At 39.5% G+C, this 25,107-nt stretch overlaps 1 protein-coding gene across 1 annotated transcript in view; it reads left to right on the forward strand.

Moving 5' to 3' along the window:
• Positions 1-9,772: 9,772 nt before the first annotated feature.
• Positions 9,773-25,107, forward strand: part of LOC132817083 (coiled-coil domain-containing protein 158-like) — a 158,983-nt gene continuing 143,648 nt past the window's right edge. Inside the window, exons 1-3 of the mRNA XM_060827249.1 lie at positions 9,773-9,820; positions 19,450-19,495; positions 21,274-21,437. Coding sequence (XP_060683232.1) covers positions 21,347-21,437 — 91 coding nt within the window. The 5' untranslated portion in view covers positions 9,773-9,820; positions 19,450-19,495; positions 21,274-21,346. The remainder of the gene's footprint in view (positions 9,821-19,449; positions 19,496-21,273; positions 21,438-25,107) is intronic.

Here is a 25,107-nt window from a genome sequence, read left to right on the forward strand (position 1 = left end):
TGGGATTTTTTTTTTGGAGGTGTAGGAAAAATGGCAGTGGAAGAATGATTAGCAGAATGGATAGCACAGATAATGAAAGATGAGTTAGAACCTTTGAGAGAATAGTGGTTCCAAAAAAAATCAACATTACAGAATCATTTTGAATGCAGTTAAGAAATAACTGAGCAGAAAATGTTAGTGGGAACAGTTTATAGGTCCTCTGTACAATAGTATGTCAGGCAGTGCGTAACTCAGACCATTAAAGGTGAATGAACATATAGGATCAGAAGTAGTTGGTTCAGCCCATTGAGTATACACTCTGCCATTCAAATGAGATCTCGGCCAATCCGATAATCATCAATTTCACTTTCCTATCTTTTTGATTCTCTTGCTGATTTACTCAGTTTTACGCTTCTCTCTCTCTCTCTCTCTCGCACACGCACACACCCCACCTTTGTTACCTTTACTCAAACACCCTCTCTGTATCTATACCTTGTCAAGCTCCCAAAGCTTCGTATATGTTTTGTTGAAGCCTCCCTTAATTCTCTCCACCTCCAATGAGTACATGTCCAACCTACTCAATCTCTTCTCTGTATTCAGCATCAATGTAGTGAACATTCTCTAAGCAGTGTCCAATGTCAGCACATATTTTCTTAGCATAGTTGCAATAGTAATCTCTGATTAATTGTGTAGTTTTAACAAAACCTCTTTACTTTATGGTCCATTCCATTTGCCTTCCCAATTACCCGCTGAACCTGGATGCCAACGTTTGTGATTCACGCACTCGGACCCCAACATCCTCTCTGCTGCAGCTTTTCTCCAGTTTGATGATATTGACCTCTTTTTATTCTTCTGTCAATGTTCCTAACCTGACATTTTCCCACATTGCTTCATCTGCTATTTTATTCCCCACTTATTTATATCCCTCTATATCATCTGTATCCTTCTGTAGATGTCTTCTGTCAGCCTCACGACTTACATCCCCACATAGTTTTGTGTGATTTGTTAACTTAGCAATAGTATATTTGCTTCAGTCATCCAAGTCATTTTTATATATATCATAAATAATTGTGGCCCCAGCCTTGATTCTGTGGTAGTTCTCTAGTTAAAGGTTACCATCTTGAAAATGGCCACTTTATCCCAATTGTATTTTCTGTTCGTTAGCCAATCACCCATTCATGCTCATATGCTATGCCCAATGCCCTGAAATGGCCTATGGGAGGAAACCAGAGGAAACCCACGCAGACACTGGGAGAATGTGCAAACTCCACACAGACAGTCGTCCCGAGGCTGGAATCGAACGTGGGAGCCTGGTGCTGTGAGGCAGCAGTGCTAACCACTGAGCCATTGTGCTGCCCCATTTCTAACAATTTCCTAATGATAAATGTTAAGCTAACTGGCTTCTAGTTACCTGTGTGTGTTTTTTTTGGCTCCTTCCCTTTTTGAATAGGGGTGTTGTACTAGCAGTTTTATAATCCTCTGGATTCTTGACAGATTATTGTAAGCGTCTCCGTTGTCTCTGTAGTTACGTTCTTTAAAATCCTAGGATACAACCCAGCAGCTTCAAGAACATATTAGTCTTTAATCTCCCTGGTCCGTTTTCTCTACTAATATTTATTGTGTTCATCTACCCAAAACCCTCGCTCCCCACTATTTGTATCGTCCACATTTAAGATGGATGCAACTCCTCTGCCATTTCCCACCTTGCCATCATTATTTCCCCAGACCCATTCTGTAAGGGGCCTATGTTGACTGAGCCCCTCTCTTCCTTTCGGAGAAAGTGAGGACTGCAGATGCTGGAGATCAGAGCTGAAAAATGTGTCACTGGAAAAGCGCAGCAGGTTAGGCAGCATCCTCTACATTGGGGAGACAGGATGCCTACTTTTTTAGATTAGATTAGATTAAATTAGATTACTTACAGTGTGGAAACAGGCCCTTCGGCCCAACAAGTCCACACTGACCTGCCGAAGCGCAACCCACCCATTCCCCTACATTTACCCCTTTACCTAACACTACGGGCAATTTAGCATGGCCAATTCATCTGACCTGCACATCTTTGGACTGTGGGAGGAAACCCGAGCACCGGAGGAAACCCACGCAGACACGGGGAGAATGTGCAAACTCCACACAATTAGTCGCCTGAGTCAGGAATTGAACCCAGGTCTCTGGCGCTGTGAGGCAGCAGTGCTAACCACTGTGTCACCGTGCCACCCACCAACTTGTGGAATGTTTCAGAGAACACCTCTGCGACATCCGCACCAACCAACCCAGCCCGCCCCGTGGCTGAACACTTTAACTCCCCCTCCCACTCCGCCAAGGACATGCATTGCCAGACCATGGCAACACGACGCCTGGAGGAAGAGCGCCTCATCTTCAGCCTAGGAACCCTCCAACCACAAGGAATGAATACAGATTTCTCCAGCTTCCTCATTTCCCCTCAGTCCCAACCCTTGAACTCAGCACCGCCTTCTTGACCTGCAATCTTCTTCCCGACCCCACTGCCCCCACCCCCTCTCTGGCCTATCACCCTCACCGTAACCTCCTTCCACCTATCACATTCCCAACGCTCCTCCCTACCTTTTATCTTAGCCTGCTTGGCACACCTTCCTCATTCCTGAAGAAGGGCTTATGCCCTAAACGTTGATTCTCCTGCTGTTTGGATGCTGCCTGACCTGCTGCGCTTTTCCAGCAACACATTTTTTAGCCCTCTCTTCCTTTGGCTATATTTCTGTTTTTATGTTGCTTGTTAGTTGCCCTCAGGTTATGTTCTCTCCTTTTTTTTGAGTATCTTCTGTTGGTATTTAAAATGTTGCCAAACCTCTGATTTACTGCTAATCTTTTGGCACACTGCCTTTTCTTTTAATTGTGATGCAGTCTTTAATTTCCTTGGCTAATTGTGGTCAGTGTCTTCCCTTCCTAGAATCCATTTTCCTCACCAGGATTATATTTGCTGTGAGTCATGACTTTATTTTTAAAAAAAACATTTGCTGTTGTTCATCAACTGCATTTTTCTGTTAAATTCCTTTTCCAATCCACACCACCAACGCTGGCCTTATTCCCATGGAATAACTCCTTTTTTTTTAAGTTTAGCACAGTTGTTTCTGGCCCAAGTTACTCATTCTCAAACTAAATGCTACATTCCATCATGTTATAATCACTGTTGCCAGGGCTCTTTTATTCTGAGATGATTTGTTAAGGCAGCCTCTTTACACATCATCAGATCCAATATAGATTGATCCCTGGTTGGAGTCCCAACACACAGCACATTAGTTAGGTCACATTTGCAGTTCTAATCCTCACGTTACCAGAAGGATGTGTGCGGTTTTGCAGAGGGAATACAGAAATAGTTTACCAAGATGTTGCCTGATTTGGAGGACATTTGCTATGAAGTGAGATTGGACAAACTTGATTTGTTTTGACTTAAATGTTACAGGATAAAGATGAACTGATAGAAGCTTGCAAACTTGAAAGAGGCAAGGTTGGAATGGATAGTCAGAGCCTTCTTTTCTCCCAGGCTAGAATATTAATTGCTGGGGATTTGGGTTTAAGGTAAAAGGGAATAAGTTTAAAGGAGACGTGAGAGGCATGTTTTTGTACAGATGATGATGATGATATTTATCTGGGATTATTGCCAGAGGAGATGGTGGAAGCAGATACAACATTTAAGAGTCAAGTTGGCAGAGAAATGAATAGGCAGGGAATAGAGATGTGGACCCCTTTAGAGGCAAAAGGTTTTTGGTTTCGAAAGGTATCTTGTTGGGACAAAGGGTCTCTTTCTGTACGGTACTGTTCTCTTTTTTTTAATTGTTATTGTAGAAAACAATCCCAAATGCATTTTTGAATTCTTCCTCTCAGCTACTCTGCCAGTTTGATTTTCCCCAGGCCACGCGTAGATTAAGGTGTAGATTAGCATGCTGCTGTTTTATCTTATGATTTATTCTGACCTAATAATCAGTTAGTTTGGAGACTTATAGACAACTTCTATCAATGTCTTATTTCCCTTTCCACCCATATGGATTCAACATCTTCTGATTCAAGATCATTTCTTACCAATGTAGTAATTTCATCATCTATTAAATCCACCCCACCCACACCCTTAGCTTCCTGTCTGTCTTTTCAAAAGATCACATACCCTTGAATGTTCACTTCTCAATTTATATTTCCTTGTCTCTGTAATGTTTATAAGATCATAACCATTAGCCTGTAGTTGTGCCATTAATTCATGTTTTGTTCTGAAAAGTATTCAAGTAACGCAACAAGGGTGAAATGTGAATCATGAATTTTAAACTTCATTTAGAATGGACAAATCAAATTTTAAATTATAGTATAGAGGACAAGTTAATGGAATGCCTGTAAGGTAGTTTTTGAGATCATTTTGTTGAGCAGCCAGTTAGAGCAGAGTATTTTACTTCTGGTATTATGCAACAAAAACCAAAACTTGCAGTAAACTAATTTGAGTAAGAGTGATTGCAACATGACTGAGTTCAATGTTGAGTTTGTGATTTAGTTTTGATTGAAACTCCATTCTTTGATCTGAGCAAAGCAAACTATGCTATTAGGCTAAATCAGATTGGTCATCTATTTTTTAATCACATTTCTCAATGCTAAAATGTAAATAAAATTAATAGTGGCAGCAAATATAGATTGCTTGAAAAATTTAAAACCTCATTGGTGTTGGGTGGGGAATGATAACCAATGGCTAATGAAAAGTTAGTCGGTTTACCAAAGATTGACAATGTTGCAAAGAAGGCTAGTAAGCCTTGGATTCAGTTTTTTTTTAACTTGAGAGCAGCAAAGGATAATCGAGATTGATAAAGTGCAAATGGGATATGAAAATACACTAGTGAGAGAGAAAAACAGATTGTTAAAAACTGCTGTTGGTTAATTTTAAAAAAAACATTAATTTAAAGGTGACTTCACTTCTTCCATATGTTTGTTCAAAAGGATTGGATCCTGAATCCCTAATGGCAAACAGTAACAAGGAAGTTCCATTATCCCAGCCGTGATCTCCAATCATGGGCTTCAATGGTTGATGCTGGTTTTGTATGTTCCTTGAGATCGTGAATGATAAACTGAAGATATAAACTGGTTTAACCCCAAAATACAATTTCCCTGATTATTTGTGACGTTGTGTTCAATCCTTGTTACTGTTGTTAATTTTGAGTAATTCAAATAGCATTCTTTAAAAAAAGAGTGGTTTTCTATACCATTTTGCCTCTCCTTTTCTGAAAGCTACTGCCTCACTGTTGAAGTATTAAAAGATACTAATGCCCATTCCTGTTTTTAGATAGCATCCTTCATAATCCAATAAGATACTGCTAAATAGGTCTTTAAAAGATTACATTAGAATTAAAAGCATTGGTTTAACCAGCTGGGATTTCCCAATGACCTGGCAAATGGGGCTCAGTGGTTAACACTGCTGCTTCACAGCGCCAGGGACTGGATTTCAATTCTATCCTCGGGCGACTGTCTGTGTGGAGTTTGCACATTTCTCTTCTCTTCGTGTCAGCATGGGTTTCCTCTGGGTGCTCTGGTTTCTTCCCATAGTCCAAAGATGTGCAAGTCAGGTGGATTGGCCATGCTACATTTCCCATAGGGTCCAGGGATGTACAGGCTAGATGGTTTAGCCATGGATAATGCAGGTTTGCAAGGATGGAGTGGGCCTGAGTGGCATGTTCTTTAGCGGGTCAGTGTGGACTTGCTGGGCTAAATGGTATGTTTCCACACTGTAGGCATTCTATGGTTCTGAATGTCTGGTAAAATTTGACTATTTTAATATAATCCTGGCCAGTCGATGATTTAGTATTTTTGCCTGCAACACCCTGATAAATAATCAATTCCACTGGAATTTGATTAGTTTCTAATTGAATCCTAGCTGCTGCAAGCACTGACGGAACTTCTTATCTCATTCATAGATGTTGACTTTTTTTTATCCACTATTCCTCTGTTTAGCTTTAGTCATAGATTTCAATTACTTCACCATTTAATTTTCTACCAACAGTCAAGTCTTTTTTGAATTCCAATCTTTGCAATATACTTCCTAAGAAGTCTTGCTTTGATGTGCAGTATATTCATGTACTCGATTCTTTCCAGATCTCCAATGGATTTCTATCCCAGAGCCCTTACTTTTGATAATACTAGATAAGTCAGATTCTAGGAGAAAGTGAGGACTGCAGATGCTGGAGGTCAGCGTCGAGAGTGTAGTGCTGGAAAATCGCAGCAGGTCAGGCAGCATCCAAGGAGCAGGAGAATCAACATTTCAAGCATAAGCCCTTCATCAAAGCTCTTTCGTGATGAAGGGCTTGTCAGAAATATCGATTCTCCTACTCCTCGGACGCTGCCTGACCTGCTGTGATTTTCCAGCACCACGTTCAACGTCTGATTCTAGTGTGAATCCTAGCTTGATAGACCCTATGTTTTGTTTTTGCAATTTATTTACTGTGATCAGTCACTGAAATATTCACAAGATTGCGAATGTACCTTTTTTATTAAAAGAACACAAGCTTATTACATTACAAGGAGAAAAGATGATGTTTAAGGTCTCACCATGAACTGCACCCTTTTCCCCAGAAAGATGCTTTTCAGACTCAATCCCTGTAAAGCATTGTTCCCATTTTATTTCTCTACTTTCTAACTCAACTTGACGAGGTTACAAGTATTTTCATTGTTTTATTTAAACCATGTAATGTCTTGGGAATGGTGTTTTGACCCACTGCTTGAAAAAAAATGTTTTTGACCTTTTTTTAAAAGAAAAAATCACCTCCACAGAACTGAAAACCCAAACCTATTTACCTCTACTTTAGAATCTAAGTTTTAAAGAAATAATAATGCATTCTAAACATTTGTCACAATTGATGAAACATCTGAAGGTGATTGGGCCAAGAACACTACCCTGAGGAATGCCTGCACTGATTTCCAGTTACTAGGATTGGCTTCCAACCACTGCAATCCTCTTCCTTTGCACTAGGTATGACACTAACCAATGGAAAGTTTACCCTAATTTCCAATAACTCCTGTTTTGCTTGTGCTCCTTGCAACCAGCACTGATACCTAAGGCTGATGCTCATTCTGATCTGTTTTAAAATCTGTCACAGCATAGTGGTAGTGGCAGAGAGCACAATGCAGGGCAGCCTCAATGTAAAGGGAGGTTCAGGGGGTCTCATGGGGGGAGGGGGACTACAGCCACTATCCTTCACACTGCTGCCAAACCCCCTCTCTCTATCCTCTGTTCCACGCTTTGTCGATGCTTCCTCGCCCCAATCCCATTTCACAATCATCATTATAAAAAAAAAATCAATTCCTTTCATCTGCCATGACTGCATACAATCCAGATTGCTCAATACATTACCTCATTTTAGGTAATTCTAGGACAGTTCCTTGATGGAAACATTCAGTTTTCTCTCCCCGGAGGTAATGGGACAGTCAGATAATTGGCCAACTTGACCCTGGAGAGATTCCTACTCCTTTTGTCCTGCTTCAGCAGTTGGCGGCATTCTCAATTTAACACCAATTAAGACTCCTAAACTTGTTTATTTTTCATTTATTTATTCATAGCATAAGAGCATTGCTGGCCAGGCAAGTATTTATTGCCCATCCCTAATTGATCAGAGAGCATTTGAGAGATAACCACATTGCTGTGGATCTGGAGTCACATGTAGGTCAGACCAGGTAACAATGGCAGTTTCGCTTTCCCCCAAGGACATTAGTGAACAAGATGGGTGTTCCTGACAATCGACAGGTTATTAATTCCAGATTTTTATTGCATTCAAATTCTACAATCTGTTGTGGTGAAATTGGAACACAGGTCCCCAGAACTTTACTTAGGTGTCTGGATTAACAGCCCAGTTAGAATTATAGAATAGAATCTCCACAGTGGGGAAACAAGCCATTCAGCCCAGTGTGCCCACACCTACCCTCTGAAGAGCATCCCACCCATCCCCCTACCCTATCCCTGCATTTCCCGTGACTAACACACCTAACCTATGCATCCCTGGATACTATGGGCAATTGAGCATGTCCAATCCACCTAACTTGCACATCTTTGGACTGTGGGAGGATACCAGAGCACCTGATGGAAAACCACATGTACATGGGAAGAATGTGTGGAGTTTGCATAGACAGTCACCTGAGGGTGGAATGGAACTAGGTCCCTGGCTTTGTGTGGCAGCAGAGATAACCACTGTACCACTCCCCAGTTGTAATATCATTAGGCTGTTACCACCTCCCTTAGAGTGGCCAAATAATAACCTCTTAGCATCACTTGCCATGTTGGAGAAAATGTGTGTGCCAGAAATGCATGAAGGAAACAACTAACTTAAATAAAATTGATCAACTGTATTTATTTTGATTTCCATAAATGTGATAAATCATCAATTTCTGGGGGCATAATAATTTTCCTGTTATATGTTGCTGTGAATCACAAACTGATTATTCTTTATTAACTATGTCATAATACCCCATCACAACACTGTCACTGCAGCATCTCCTGAAGGTTTTTCCACTGTTGTCCAGCTGTGGTGGTAATAATATCTCTCTTGAATTTTTAATTCGGTTTCCATATACATATTCAATATATATTTTAAGTAATGAAACCAATAGACTTCGGCTTTACTTTTACTAATCTGTATCACTCGAAGCTCTTGATTTTTAAAGTTATCCTGTTGCTGCTCATTCTGCAGAGACACATAGGTTTGGATGTATTTTATTATCTAAATACCTTTCACTTAATTTTAAAATTAGTTTACGTAGCATAATTTTAAATATTGACATTGACATTGATTTTATAAAATGTTTATTGGGTGAGCATATCTGTACTATTTCACCTATGTCAACAAATGGTTTATTTTGATGTAGCCAACAACAGCCTGAATTGAAGTCCACGAAAAAGTGGGTAACTTTTTAGATTTGGTGGAGCAAAATCATCTTTAAGGTTTTTACTGCCAGAGAACATGATTTAATCAAAATATTTATTTCATCTCTAAGATTCTTTCATAGGTTGTAGTTCTTGGTTTTCTTCAAGAGGAGAAAGCTGCTATTAACTGTTGTCACTAACAAGAGTCTCTGGGCAGAATTCAAGGTTAAACATGGTAGCTTTTGCTTATTTTCATCTGGCCTTAAGATATAGGAGCAGAATTAGGTAATTTAGCCCATCAAATTCACTTCACTATTTGATCACAGCTGATATGTTTCTCAACTCTTCTGGTTTCTCAACTCTTCTGCTTTCTCACTGTAACTTTTGGTTCACTTACTAATCAAAAAACTATCTATATCTCTTTTAAATATACTCAATAACTTGGCCTCCACAACCTTCTACTTGACTTTTAAACTATTCTTTTTAGGTCAGCTTCTTTAGTATTCAATCTGTAAAATTGTGGGGCAATTTATTCACCAATATCGCTGTTAACTTGTGTTTTTGTGAACTTGCAATTGATTTAGTATAACAGTGAATATATTACCAAAATCTATTGTGGTACTGTTGTTGTCAGTTGTGAATTTTAAATCACATAGATGAAAGGAGCACTTTTTTGCCATTGTTCTACAGATGAACTGTTTTAATTATGTTTCATGTAAAGTTGTCTTTAGAATGAGTGAATTAACGTAGTTTGCTATTGCGAGTGTAAAACAAAAGCTAGTGACTGAACTGAATTTAAAAAGAGCAAAAACATACTCATTTACTAAAGGATAACAAGAAAAAGTGAATATAACTGAATTTGGTTCCGTATTGACTTGTTATTTTTGTCACTAGGGGCTCGTGGACATTTTTCATCTACTGACCATCGGTCTTGTCAGTCAAGTCTGCATGCCTCAGAAGCTGGAAAAACACAATTTACGTTGTGTAACTGTAAGTGGTTGGATTATTTGTAATGCTCTTTTATTTCTTGATTGAATAAATTAATGCAACACTAGCTGAATTTTAGAGGTTGCTTCTCCTGGCTTAGGAAGCTAGGCTTTTTTTGGGATACAAGTTCAGGATATGGGGTCATTCATTTAGAACTGAGATGGGGAGAAATTTCTTCACTCAAAACATTGAATCCAGAATTCTTCACCCCAGAAGGTTGTCGTTTCTCCATCAATAAATGTATTTATGGCTTAGACATGCAAATCTTTGGGTTATAGGAAAGAAAGGGTTATGAAGAGTGACCAGGAAAGTGGAGTTGAAGCATTTAATCAATTAAAGCTCATTTTTTATGTGGATGAAGAGAGTACAATCTAAATTCAATTTCATTTCATTAACTAAATCTAGAATAAAAACATGTAATAATGTAACTGTCATCAATGATGAACCTACCTGGTTCACTAATGTTTTTCCAAAGGAAGGAAATTTGCTGTCCATACCTCTTCAGGGCTACATGTGATTTCCGACCCACAGCAATAAGCATCCTCAATGGCGATCACCAAGACTTGTCTAGTGGTGCCACTACTAACAGCTACGTAAGTCCAGAAGGATATGTTTACCAGACATGACCTCTGATAGGTGGTAAGGGAACCAACACAAGTGGAAAATATGCATAATCTTGTCCTTACCAAGCAACTTGACACAGATTCATTTGTCAATGTCCATTCTGATAGAATTGACCACTGCAGAAGTAGTGATGCAATGAAGTCCCAGCTTGACACCTTCTGTCATATTGTGCAGCACTACTACTGAAGGAAGAGGTTCAGAAGAGAGCAAGTGACTCAAAACTAGGCATCCAATATTGTATTGAAATTGTATGCAGCTGCAATTTTGATTTCATGCCATGGCATATCCCACACTCTGTCATTACCATGTAGCCATGGCACCACCCTGGTTCAATGATAAGTGCAAGTGCTGCTCCTGACATGTACCAGACATACCTAAAAGTGAGTTGCTAACTTGATGAAAGTGCAACACAGGATGATATACATGCTAAACAGCACAGTAGTGTTCTACAGACAGTTAAGCAGTTTCACAACCAATGAATATGTCAAAACTCTACAGTCCGTCATATTTAGTCATGAATGTTGGCAGATAACAAAATATCTAATGGGGAGGAGGTTTTTACTATTTAGTAATTGTGGACCATAGCAAGTGAGTGGAAAAGATCAGGCATTTGCAACCATCAGAGGTAGAGAGTAGATGATCCATCCTGGCTGTCTCCTGCCATTCCTAATGTTATAACCAATTCAGTTCACTGCATGTAATCAAGAAACTGTTGAAGACACTGGTTTTGAGAGAACCTCTGGTCTCTCAGCAGTTTTCCGGCTGTATTACTGAAGTCTTGTGTTCCGATATGTTTCTAACCGAGCTTCTCTGATACAGCTACAAAACTGGCAATTACCAACAATGTGGAAAGTTACTCAGGACTGTTCTGTTCACCAAAATTAGAATTATTTCAAACAAAGATTGAAAGAGCTACAGATGCTATAAATCAGGAACAAAAACAGAAGTTGCTGGAAAAGGTCTGGCAGCATCTGTGAAGAGAAATTAGGGTTCGTTTCACGTCCAGTGACCCTTTCTCAGGGAGTAAACTGATCAGGTGGTAATCTCATTCTGTGCATATCCTTCTGCGTTGCGTTATTGGCAAGTTGGCAACTCATCTTTAGGTATGTTTGGTGCTGCTCCCGACATGCATCACTGCTTATCATTGAACCAAGCCTGGTGCCTTGGCTGAGGAAAAGTCAAATCCAATCTGCCCACTTATCACCTGATCAGTTTACACTCCATCACTAGCACATTTGTGGCAGGTGTCAAAAGGAGTGTTCTCAAATGGCACTTAAATACAACAAGAGCTTGCTGACTGATGCACAATTTAGGGGTCACTTGACTCTTGATCTCATTATAGTCTTGGTCAAAACCAGTGTCTTCAGCAGTAAAACAGAATTCCAGGCATGAAATGAAAGTCTATTCTTGATTGGAGATTCTTGATGGCAGACTCAACAAAACTCCAAGTCAGTGAAAATCAGAATGAGGCAGCTGGCAATAACTTTCCACTGGCTGGAATCATACTTGGCATGTTGGAACATGTTCGTAGATGTCAGAAGCTAATGTCCAAGTTCAAACCATCTTCAGCAGTTACATTTAATAACTCCTCTCCCTCTTAATGCAATAGCTGGGAATGTTCACTACACAGAATTCAGTACCACTCACAACTCCTTGGACCGTGAAACAGTTCATGTCTCTGCTGCCCAGGTCTCATTACATATATAAGCTGGGACTGATAAATGAGACTTAATATACATGCCACTTGAGGTTACAAGAGAATCTAGCTGATGTTCAGTGACGTTTTCATCACTGAATTCCTGCTATCATAGATATTCTGCCATAACTAAGTCCTGCTTTTCCAAAGTGCCTCTCCCATCAATGTGGCATAAATCAGGATTGTGATAGAATGCTCTCCATTGCATGATTGAGTGCAGCTTCACCAACACTCGATGCTTGAAATCATCCAGGACAAAGCAGCCTAATTGATTGGCACCGCATTCACCACCTTCAGCATTCAGGCCCTTCCACCATGGAGGCAGAACGTTGGTGATGAATACCATTATAAAATGTACAACTGCAACTCGAGGCTTCTTTGACAGCACTTTTCAAAGCCTGATCTATGCCAGCTGGGAGGGGACATACAGCAGCTGCAGATGAATATCATTGCCTATATGTTCCCTTGCAAGTAAAACACTATCCTGACTTGAACTATATCATAATTCCTAAACTGTTGCTGGGCCAAAATCCTGCAACTTCCTCACAACAGCAGTGATCCTAGAAAACAGCTTATCAGGACTTTGTCAAGAGCAACTCAGGTTGGGCAGTAATGTTGGCCTTGCCACTTGCATCTATGTCTCATGAACAAATAAAATATGAACTATCACAACATGCAAGAGTGAAAACAAAGCCACTTCCCTCAGGTATCTACTTTCTTTGGCTTCTTCTCTGGAGTTTTCCTCTGTGGCAATGCAACAGACCAATTTACATTCAGCATGTGGCAACTTTATTGTCAATTAACTACATGAACAGAAGCATAAAGAACTACTTCTTTATGTAAATCTAGTCTATTATTACACAAGTTAAATTGTAACTTAGCCCAGCTGTTGACACTGTTGTTTGCGTCTGCTATCACAACCATAAGTGTGGAAACATTTTCATTTAAGAATATTGTATAAGCATATACCAACATGTGGTTGGTTGGTTAGATAGCTGTCACCGTCCCCCTTTTCTGACTGAGTCTACAGCACTTATTTGGTTTTAAGGGTTAGAGGAAAACCACTAGATAATCTACTGAGGATAGATACCTTAAATAAGGTGTACTTTATTACATGCCATGCTTACCTGGTCTGGACAATGTGTGACTACACTCATAGCAATGTGGTTGGCTCTTAACTGCCGTCTTGGATTGACAATAAAACTGGCCTAGTTTGCAATGCCCTCGTCCTGTGAATGAATAAAATGAAATGATGGTGATACAAGTAACATAAGTAAGTCAGACATAGTTACTAAATTTGTCTGTCCCTTTTGTAATTCAAACAGGATCTGCCTTTCTCTACTCGACTTGTTCTAGTCATCAGATTTGGCCGAGCTTAATGAGCCTTCACCTTTTAAGAACTAATACCTCGTACACCACCTTCCCCCCAAGCTTTTCTCCAATAATGAACCTTTACAAATTCATGTATACAAGTACATTTACTACTACCTCATCTCCCCACAAGTCTCCATTGTTATCTGGAGGTTTCACAGTTCTTTCAGGATACATTCCCTTCAAAATTGGAAGATTAAGTCTTTAACTTGAGGACATTTGACCTTGATTCTGTTAATGACTATGAATAGTTCTTAAGACTTTGTCATGTTACGTTCACCCTGATCAACTATTGATGAATGATTGGTCCACAAGATTACTGTAATTCTTTTGTTCAACTTCTTCAGCTATGTGATCAATGCATGTTTGCTGCTGGTGCACAGCTGTCCCTTCCCTGTTATGGTCCAATTGTTCTTGTATGTTATCTATCATGCATAGTGATGTCTATGATCATGGGCAGCTTATTATTTCCAGCATGATAGTTCCTTCTTGTATACATGGTTAGAGCCTTGTGGACTTCATTGCAAAGTCAACGCTTTTGGGAAGATAAGAAGATGAGTCTTCAGTTTTCTACCTTTCAGCAATTCTGATAGTGTTAAGCTACACTAGAATGAGGTGGACCAGTAATGTAACTACTCTGTACAAAACTCACCATTTTTCTTCAAAGATGACTTGCCTATCTGGATTTCACACTTGGTTTCTCCATTCAACTTTGGGCATTTCAGCACATTTGAATAATTTTCAATTCCAGAAGGAGCTGCAAATTGGATGAAAGATTTGTTACCAAACTGTGGTCCACTATCTGACACAATCACATCAAGGATCCCATATGTAGTGAATGTTTTAAGTAAGACCCTGGTGGGCGGCACGGTGGCACAGTGGTTAGCACTGCTGCCTCACAGCGCCTGAAGACCCGGGTTCAATTCCCGACTCAGGCGACTGACTGTGTGGAGTTTGCACGTTCTCCCCGTGTCTGCGTGGGTTTCCTCCGGGTGCTCCGGTTTCCTCCCACAGTCCAAAGATGTGCGGGTGAGGTGAATTGGCCATGCTAAATTGCCCGTAGTGTTAGGTAAGGGGTAATGTAGGGGTATGGGTGGGTTTCGCTTCGGCGGGTCGGTGTGGACTTGTTGGGCCGAAGGGCCTGTTTCCACACTGTAAGTCTAATCTAATCTAAAAAAACTCCATCATTGGTCTTGGTATGTAACACTTGCACCTTTGTCCACTGTTTTTCCACAGCCGATAGCAAAAAAGTAAGCACAACTGTCAAACATTGGTCTGTTCAAATTTGGAGGGAGTATCAAGCTTGCAATTCATGACAAGACATTAAATGTCTTTTCTCAAAGTGAATTGTTTCCCCTGGGGCGTGCATTGGCTGTCTCTTTATTGCACCTTGTTCTGCCTCATTAATAGGTATGTAGTAGTTATTTTATTTCTTTGGGTGAAGAAATGTCTCCACATCTCCATCCTAAATGGTTTACTCCAAATCATCCAACTGTGTCCCCTGGTTCTGGATGCACTCCTCCATCAGGAACAGGATATCCTCCCTGCATCTACTCTGTCTAGTCCTGTTAGAATTCTAAATGTCTCTTGAGATTCCCCCCTTACTTATCTAAACTCCATTAAAAACAATCCTAACCTCGTCATTCTCTCCTCACATGTCAGTCCCGCTATCTGCGGAATGAGTCCAGTAAACCTTAGCTGCGCTCCCTCAAGAACAAGAGCATCCTTCCTCAGAAAAGGAGACCAAAACTGCACTCAATATTCTAGATGTGGCCTCCTCGAGGCCATGTATAACTGCAATAACACATTCCAGCTCCTGACCTTGCAACCTCTCACAGTGAAGGCCAACATATCATTTGCTGCCTTTACCGCCTGCTGCACCTGCATGCTTACCTTCAGTGACTGGTGCACAGGGATGCCCAGGTCCTGCTACACACTCCCCTCTCCCAATTTCCACCCATTCAAGTAGGGACCTGTCTTGTTTTTGCTTCCAAAGTGAATAACCTTGCTTTTATCCAAATTATACTGCATCTGCCATTGATTTGCCCACTCACCCAACCTGTCCAGATCATTCTGAAGAATCTCTGCATCCCCGTCACAGTTCACCCTCCCACCCAACTTGGTATCATCTGCAAATTTTGGGATGTTACATTTTGTTCACTCATCCAAATCATTAATATATATTGTGAACAGCTGGGGTCCTAGCACCGAACCCTATGGCACCCCACTAGTTACTGCCTGACAAATTTAAAAGGACCCATCACTTCCTACTTTGTTTTCTCTCAACCAACCAGTTTTCTAACTCAACTGACTTCCCCCAATCCCATGCACTTTAATTTTACACAATAATCTCTTACGTGGGAATTTGTCAAACACTTTCTGAAAGCCCAAATAAAGATTTCAGTCCAAATGTTTTATGAGCAATTTCAACAACAATTGTGTCTCTTGTGAACTCTAATTTCAAAGCTCCATATACACATTTTTTCACTAATCTGTAGATACTGGTAAGGAAACGATCTATGGATTCCTCACAAAGGATCCTCAGTGTGGAAGCAGGCCATAGAGTCCACACCGACTCCCAAGCAATATCCCACCCTCTCCCTGCAACACCTCCTTTTCCAATGGGCAATCCACCTCGCCTGCACATCCCTGGATACTATGGGCAATTAAGCATTGCCAATTCACCTAAACTGCTTGTGTTTGGACAGAGAGAGGAAACCTGAGCACTTGGAGGGAAACCCACACAGAGGCGAGCGAGAACATGCAAATTCTGTTTACTTGTTCAGCTTTTTAGTACTGGGTTTGGAAGCAATTCTGCATCTTAACAATTATTTCCTCCAAGGTATCCATTTGAGTATTTTACTTGGCCCATATCTGAAATTAAATCTTCCTTGCTATATTGTTTCTCCTGTTATTTCTTCTGAATATGATTATTTATTTTTCTTACTGCAAAACTGAAAAGATTTAAAGTATTTCATTGCTGTTTCACTCCTGTTGCTTTAAATGCTTTCTGGATGCATCAAGGAGTAATTGGGGAAGACTGGAGCCATTGGGAATTGTTAGGAACACTGCTGATTGCTCATTCCAAACTGAAAGGCAGATAGTTGTAGTTGTTGGAGGTCAATCGTCAAAGTCACAGGACATCTGCACGAATTCTTCAGTTGCTTCATCAATGACTTTCCCTCCATTGTTGGGTCAGAAATGAGGATGCTTGCAGAATGACCAACACAATTTGTGACTTGTCAGACACTGAAGCAGCCTGTGTCGAAACATTGCAAGAGCTGGACAGTATCCAGGCTTGAGCTGATAATAGCAAGCAACGTTGGTGCTATTCAAGTGCCAGGAAATTCCCATCTCCGGAAGTCGAGAATCTAACTATTCTACTTGATATTCGTTGGCCTCATGGTAGTTTAATTCCTGACTATATGAATACCATGGCTATACTGAAGATCTGGACCCAGTGGTGGTGGTGGGAGAGGGTTTTTTTTTCTGTTCTGTGATTTGAGTGTTTATTGACCAATCAGTCTGGTTCTTTAAGACTTCATTCTTTATTTCTTCATACGGCTGGGTATAGAGCATCCGAAAACAGAGGTTGTGTACTTCTGTATTCCTTGGAGGAGCTGTGCACATGGCTTAAAACAAAGACATTTTTATACTTTTCTTAAAGAAGGGTACAGGCCATGATCACATAGTACATTCAAACAATTACCAATCAATACATGATATTGCTTTATTTGACAGTTACATGGTCCAATGATATTTCCTGGGAACCAACTTTTGTTTTCTAACACTCAGACCACCTTTATCTCGCTATCCGAGCCATTGCACCTGCATAGGTCAGTTAGAATGGCCAGTAATGTCTTGTCTAGTAGAGTTATTTCTAGACTAGGTAAGACATTACTGCCCATCCTAACTGTAAAGGGAGCATTGTTTTCTAATCTCTATTGAAGCAGACTGTGGTTAGTTAATTATGCAGCCATAGTAGAATTAGCAGTTAGTAACAAAAGCCATTTTATGCAGCTTTAGCAGAATTGTCCATTTTCAGCCTAGAAGCCATTTTGTCATGTTATTTGAATCGAGAAGCCATTTTATTCCACCTGTTATTAAGAAATCTGTTAACTGGTTGTTCCTGACAAAAACTAGTTATCTCAGCCTGTATTCAGGTTTCAGATCCTCAATATGAGAAGTCAGATGTTAGAAATTCTACACAAGTAACTCCCCTTTTATGTATTCAAAGCCTATTTGCCATCTGTAAGTCACCACATTTGATGGTTTAGTGGACAGTGTAGAAGATTATCTAACATTACAAAAGGATCTTGTTCAATTGGATCAATGGACCGAAGAGTGGCAGGTGGAGTTTAATTTTGATAAATGCGGGGTATTGCATTTTGGTAAAATAAACAAGAGCAGGACTTCTACAATCAAAAGTAGGGCATTAGGTGGTGTTATAGAACAGAGAGATCTGGGTCCATAATTTTTTGAAGTTTGCATCACATTTAGACAGGGTGTTGAAGAAAGCATTTAGCATGCTTGCCTTTTATTGCTCTGATCTTTGAGAAGGAGTTTGGATCATCATGTTGTGGTTGTACTGGATATTGGTAAGGCCTCTTCTGGAGTACTGTGTCCTCTTCTGGTTGCCCTGTTATGGGAAGGATATTAATATATTGGAGAGGGTTCAGAAGATATTTACCAGCATGTTGCCAGGAATGGGGGATTGGGTTGTGAGGAGAGGCTAGATATGCTGGGACGTTTTTCACTGGAGCATATTAGGTTAAAGGGTGACCTTAGAGGTTTGTAAAATCATGAGGGATATAGATAAGATGAATGGCTGGTGTTTTCTTTCCCTAGAGTTGGGGTTTTCAAAACGAGTGGGCATATTTTCAAGGTGAGAGGAGAATGATCTTACAAACTATTCTGTCTTTTTTTATATATGGAATGAATTTCCAGAGGAAGTGATGGATATGGGTACAGTTACAATTTTAAAAAGACATTTAGATAATTCCATGCATAAGAAATGTTTGGAGGGATATGGGCCAAGCGCAGGCAGGTGGGAGTAGTTAAGATTGGGATTATGGTCAATTTTTGAAGGGTGTGTTTCTATGCTGCTAGAATTCTCTCCTGTACCCTGAAAGAATGCAGATGCAATAACAATGAAAAATTGACACCACTCAGGATTAAATAGCCTGCTTGATTAGCACCCCATCCAATATCTTCACCAATCATTCTCTTCATGATTTTTTGTTGCTGACTGTAGCCAACATGTAGCTGGGTAAATAGCTGCCTCCACCACATTGTTTTCACTGGGCTGAATTGGTGAAGAGTGGTAGTTGGAAAAGAAGAGCCTCCAACAAGATGTGGTTTATTGCTTGTCAGCAATCATGTGCAAATTATTTTCGTAAGAAAGACATTTTGATATCCTAAGGTGTTCTGTCTTCAAACCAACCAAATCCTTATGTTATCAACAGATTGAGTGGAGCTGAATTTTGTTGTAAGCATTAACCATTTTTTTTATATAGTAAAAGATCAAGGATACGTCAAAGGCAGATGGGATTAGATGAAATTTAGGGGCAGTCAATCATAAATTCCAGCATAGAGTAGATGGGTTAAAAGGATTGTTCTGGTGATGTAGATTTGATCAATGTATATGATAGTGCCCAATTAATATTGTATCATTGTAATTTACTTTTCAAATTTGCTCAGCATCTGGAAACAGTCAATCAGTAAGCTTGTCCCTTTACCAGAAGACTTTGGTCCACTGAGTTTAATATATATGTGTTGTTTGTTCTCTGCATTGAAGTGGACTGTCTATAGAAGTGGCACAAAGAATTTCTTCAAACTTCATTCAAGAATTTAAGGAAATGCTGAAGTTTTCAAATATTTCATTAAATGCAATTATGTTTCTTCATCTTAATTTTGAGAATAATATGGTTTTCTTTTTCAGATATTTCTGATAGCAGAAGACCGAGCAAAAACTTAGAGAAATTGAGGTTAGTTTCAGGTTGAGTTAATGAAGTGTATATATGGCTGGTTCTTATTTCATAATGTGATACTGAACTAAATGTTCTTCAGACTGTAAATCACTTACAATTAGACTGAAGTGAAAAAGTTACAAGAAGTTGTTCTCATATTTAACAACCCCATCATAAACTAAAATATAAGACATTATTCTATGATCCACTGCACACATTGTGAACTTGGATATTGTGGGTGGGTCATGTGTGAACTTTAATCTGTTAAAATACATGAACATAAATTGTGAAATGTCACCCCTGATTTTCGAAGATGCACTCTTCAACTGGAACACCAAATGCAAGAGTCATTCCCCAAGTCTTTATGTAAGTTTGCTTTTGGTCTCTAAGGAAGGGATTTTCTGATGCATTTAACACTGATTTCAAAGATACTGCATATTGTAGTTTTATCCCTCTCCCTGCCCACTGGTCAGAAGGATAACGATGAGGTGGGTTAATTAAGAGGGTCAGAAACATTGAGTATAATGATAGAGTTAAGAGTCAAAATTAAGAGTTTTTTAAAATGGATTTTGTTGACTTTTTTTACCATTATAATCCTTCTGTTCCTCAACACCTTTTATCATGAGTCAAATTGAGGTTGTTTCCATCAGTCAGTGCTTTGTCTATAAACGGTAATTTACAGACATTTAGTTTCTCTGAGGCTATCTCACTGTGATGCGTCTATTCATTAAATTCATTTTTTTTTCTCCTCCGAATCATATTAAAATTAAGTATTAGTTGAATGGGGAACAACTGCAGAATAGAGGTGACAGAAGATTCTAGGTGTTCCAAAGCATGAGTCACAAACTTAGTATGTAGCCACAGTGTGTAATTAAGAAGGCTAATGCAATGATATAGTTTGAGGGGAATCCAACATATAGTCAGATTCTACAACACAAAAAGAATCCCTTCGGTTCATCGAGCATCTATCACTTTCTAGTACTTGGCCCATAGCTTTGTATTCCATGGGATTTTGAGTATTCCTCCAAATAGTTGTTGAATGTCCTGAGGGTTTCTGTCTCTGTCACCCTTTTTAGGTAACGGGTTCCAGACACTGCAATCTTCTAAGTGGAGGAGGGAAGAGGGGTGGTGGGAGATATTCAAATCCTCTCTCAATCATAATTTAAAGCTATCCCCCTGGTTTATGATCCTCAATGTTTTGATTGTACAAGGCATTGTTGAGGTCATTGTTTGAATACCAAATGCAGTTTTACTCTCATTATTTGATATACATTGAAGTAACAAATGCAGCGACTTCATGACACTTGCAGGAAGGTTAACCATGAGAATTCTGTCCCACAGCTAATTACAGACCTTTGCAAATTGATGTCCAATTTATGTGGAGTTGCAGTTAATAGGATATTTCTTCCTTGCTAGCCAATTTAAGCTTTAACGATAGTGCACTATGTTATACTGTTCCAATTTTTGAATACTTTCTGGAAGTATGCACAAAATCTCAAAAATATTCTTTGTGTTACTAATATGAGGATAAATACTGGATTTTTGATTTCTGCCTGCTGTTAATGATGTATGGAGGAATTCAAATTTAGCAAAGATCTGATTATCAATTCTCATCAGTTAGGCACAAGATAATCTTCAGTAAAATATTCCTGGTTCCTCTTTAGGTGCTGCAATTTATTACTGACCATTGTTTTGAGGTTGTTGATTGTAGCCAATGATAACATTCTATATGCCAATGTTTTCTAGTATCAAGAACAACTTTTTTTTCTACTATTTATTTCTGCTCCTGCCTACAGGAAAGAACTAGAAAGACAGACAAAAGAAACAAAGATACTACAGGAAGAAGTAGAGCTTGCTACCAAATTAACAATGGACAAATTCAACTGGAATTTCAATGAGGATAGAAGTTCAGATCACAATGAGTTCTCAACTAGCCCTAATGACAAGACAGAAGCAGACAGTAAGCATTAGTTTATGTACTACACTCTCTGGAGATGAATTCCTGATGCATTGTACAATTGTCTTAAATTTCATACATATTCTTCTTCTCTGTGTGGTACCTTAACTCATTGTTTTCTGATAGACAAGATGGATCCTAAAGATAAAGCCATCTGAAAGGATGCTAGGAATTAATTGAATGTATAGAAAATGCTTTCTTGTTGATTTCTCCATTGAAAAATACAGTTTACACCACAGTGTCCACTTTGGTACCATCAAGGGTTTATTAAAAATTCATAGTTATTTTCTCCAATGACCCATGACTGTGTACCAGTTCCTGTCCTAACCTAAAATGACTGACAGTTTTTTTTCTCTCAGATTCTCTCCACATTGAAAATTAACTTCAATTCTAAATGCCTTGATAACTTTTTTGCTCGTGAGTCATGTAAAACCAAAATATTTTTGTATTGACAAAAATGTTGAACTAGTTTATTCATTTCCAGCCTTTCTAGTTAGGATATAGAGACCTTTTTTTATGTGATGATCACAGTTTATTTTGACAGCCTACTGGCAAACACTCTGCTTAAGAGACTGCGAAACCAAACTGAGAGCTCCATATGGGGTGTTTGTCTCTTCAACATGGGGTGATATTTTTCATTTGTTTATTTACGAAGTTTAGAGCCCGTAACAAACATATCCGTCCCGTCATCCTGTTGCAGCATTAAATTATGTCATGGCCTAAGCTTCATCTGTCCATCTCAGCTTGTGGAACATAAAAACAATAGTAGGCCATATAGTGTGTTGAGCCTTCATTGCCATTCAAAGCAATCCTGACTGACTATTTACCTCCATTTCACTTTCCTAGTCTGTCTCCATATAATGATTTCTGCCTAGAACATGCTCAGTGATTGAACTTCCACAATCCTATGTGGTCAAGACTTTCAAAATTTTTCCCTATCCCCTCATTGAAGGAATTCCTTTTTAGGCGGTCTGAAATAACCTAGCCATAATTTTGAGATTATGACCCCACTCAGCAGGCAGGAGAAATATATCTTGGCTACGTCTGTGTGGTACTCCCAAGGTCCATTCGTGGCAGCGACTTCTTGAATTGTGACTTCCAGCACTGGTCAACGTCAGCATTCCAATTCCATGTGAGGAATGTCAGAGTGGCTGCCCAGTTTAAAGGGAACACTGAATCCTAACCAAAGTGTTCTTTAGTTTAAGAGTCTTCCAAATCAGGAGAATTTGTCTTGAAGTCTTCAAGTTGTTGAACTGAAAATGTTTAGGCCATCAGAATTGAGGTTACGTGAGCACACTGACAACGAAATTGTAAAACTGCCTTCACAGTTGAAGGAGAAGATACAGAGAGGAGTTAAAAATAAAATTGGAATGGGAGTGAAGTACTGCATTCAATTCTGGTCTCCCTGCTATAGGAAAGATGTTGTGAAACTTGAAAGGGTGCAGAAGAGATTACCGGCGTTGGATGGTTTGAGCTATCGGGAGAGGTTGAATAGGCTGGATCTCTGGAGTATCGGAGGCTGAGGGGTGACCTTTATAGAAGTTTATAAAATCATGAGCATGGATAAGGTGAATAGCCAAGGCCTTTTTCCCAGGGTAGGGGAGTCCAGACTAGAGGGCATAGGTTAAAGGTGAGAGAGGAATGATTTTAAAAGGGACCCAAGACGCAACATTTTCCTGCAGAGGGTGGTGCATGTATGGAATGAGCTGCCAGACGAAGTGGTGGAGGCTGGTACAGTTACAACATTTAAAAGGCATCTGGACGAATAGCAAAGGTTTAAGGGGAGATGGGCTAAATGCTGGCAAACAGGACTATCTTTATTTAGGATATCTGTTCAGCATGAACAAGTTGAACCAAGGGGGTCTTTTCCTGTGTTGTACAACTCTTGACTCTATGAAATGAGTCTGGAACTGAGTGTCTATAAAAGGATAGTGTTAGGAAACAAGTGAACATGTGTTTTAATGCTGTATTAAGACCTTTTATAACCATCACTCATAGATACCTATTTTTTAGCTTTTGCTTTACCTTTTTGAGTAATAAACTTGCATTCTGTTGTTTTAAAAAAAACATTTGTAGCCTTGTGTGAGTATGTTATAAGTGACCAATCACTATGGTAGCCAACTGGAAAAAAAAATGTATGATTTCTAAAGCCAGGTTTCCTTCTGAACTGATCAGACTTGCCCAGTATTACTACCAACTGGTACAGGGGCAATACCAATTGCTTGCCTAATTGTTTGCTACACTTACATGTCTGAATGTTCTGTGTTCTCCCTCCCTCCCTCCCTCCCTCAAACAGTGCGGTTCCACTTTCCACTTTGCAGTTTACAGGAACCTTTCCAGAATCTATAGAATTATGCAAGGTAGCCACCAATGCATCCACACTCTCGCCACCACCTTCAACATTTGGGAAAGAAGTAAAGCTGGACCAGTGGATTTGCAATTTTAAAAATAGAATTCGCTTCCTCTTTATTAGTACTAATTTCATTTAGTTCCTCAGTTTTATAGGTTTTTAGGTTCGTATTATATTTCTGGGAGACTTTCTCTATCTTGTTCTGTTAAGATAGAGAAAATGTAACTTCAGTTTCGCTGCTCTTTCCCTGTACTATAAAATAAATTCTGTTCCCACCTGTTATGGGTTCCACGTTTGTCCTTAGCCAGTTTTTTATTCTTTTTCCACACATCTAAATCTTGTATAATCCTTCCTTATGACTCTATATCCCTTGATAATACAGCTTAACAAAAATCACTCCCTTCTGCTCTTGTATAGTACATTTAATAAAAACAAAATGTTTGAAGTACCCCTCTATAGGTTACCGGATTAAACTCTAACCTATCTTCAAGAATATTACTCCTTCCTTACTTTAAGCATACTGTAACTCTGTAGATGTCCATTTATGAGGCGTGACTGAAACCTTGGTCTGACAGAGTTCTCAGCTGCTTTCTTACAACAGACAAATTGATGGAATGATTTAGAGTTATGGAGTAGGAACAAACTAGTTGAATTACCTACTTGCCAAGGTAGAACAGAATGAGATGGAAATTTACTGAAGATCAAATGAGAGGTAGAAGCTGTAATCAGATGTAATGTTATTGCAGTTGAGTAAAGGTAACTACTAAGACATAAATAAGGGTGGAGCTGCCAGCGTTGGAAGGGTACCCTCACAGGGAAGGACGTTGGAGCAGCTATGGCAGGGGTTTCTGTGAGTAATTGGAAGGCAGAGGAGGAAGAAACACACTAAGGGGAGAATGTGGCAACTATAGTTAACAAGAGAAGTCAGGGACAGCATAAAAACAAATGGTATAACGTGCACTGTGGTGAAGATTATTGGGAAACCAGAAGTTTGAGGAGACTTTAAAATCCAGCAGAGGACAACTTAAAAAGTAAATCAGGGAGGAATGATACAGAAGAGTAAGCTAACTAGTAATAGAAAAGAAGGTTGCAAGAGTTTTTATAGATATTTTAAAAGATCAAAGAGAAGTGAGGCTAGAGTAGACATTGAAATGCTGGAAAATGAGGCTAATGAGTACTAATGGGAGCAAAGAAATAGCAGAGGTACTTTGTATCAGTTTTCATAGTAAAAGACACCAGTAGTATACCAGAGAGTTGGGGGCAGATGTGAGTGTCGAGGCCATCACTAAGGAGAAGGTATTAGGGAAGCTGTGGATAAATCAC

Source organism: Hemiscyllium ocellatum, chromosome 1 (assembly GCF_020745735.1).
Source record: "Hemiscyllium ocellatum isolate sHemOce1 chromosome 1, sHemOce1.pat.X.cur, whole genome shotgun sequence".
NCBI classification, from domain to species: domain Eukaryota; kingdom Metazoa; phylum Chordata; class Chondrichthyes; order Orectolobiformes; family Hemiscylliidae; genus Hemiscyllium; species Hemiscyllium ocellatum.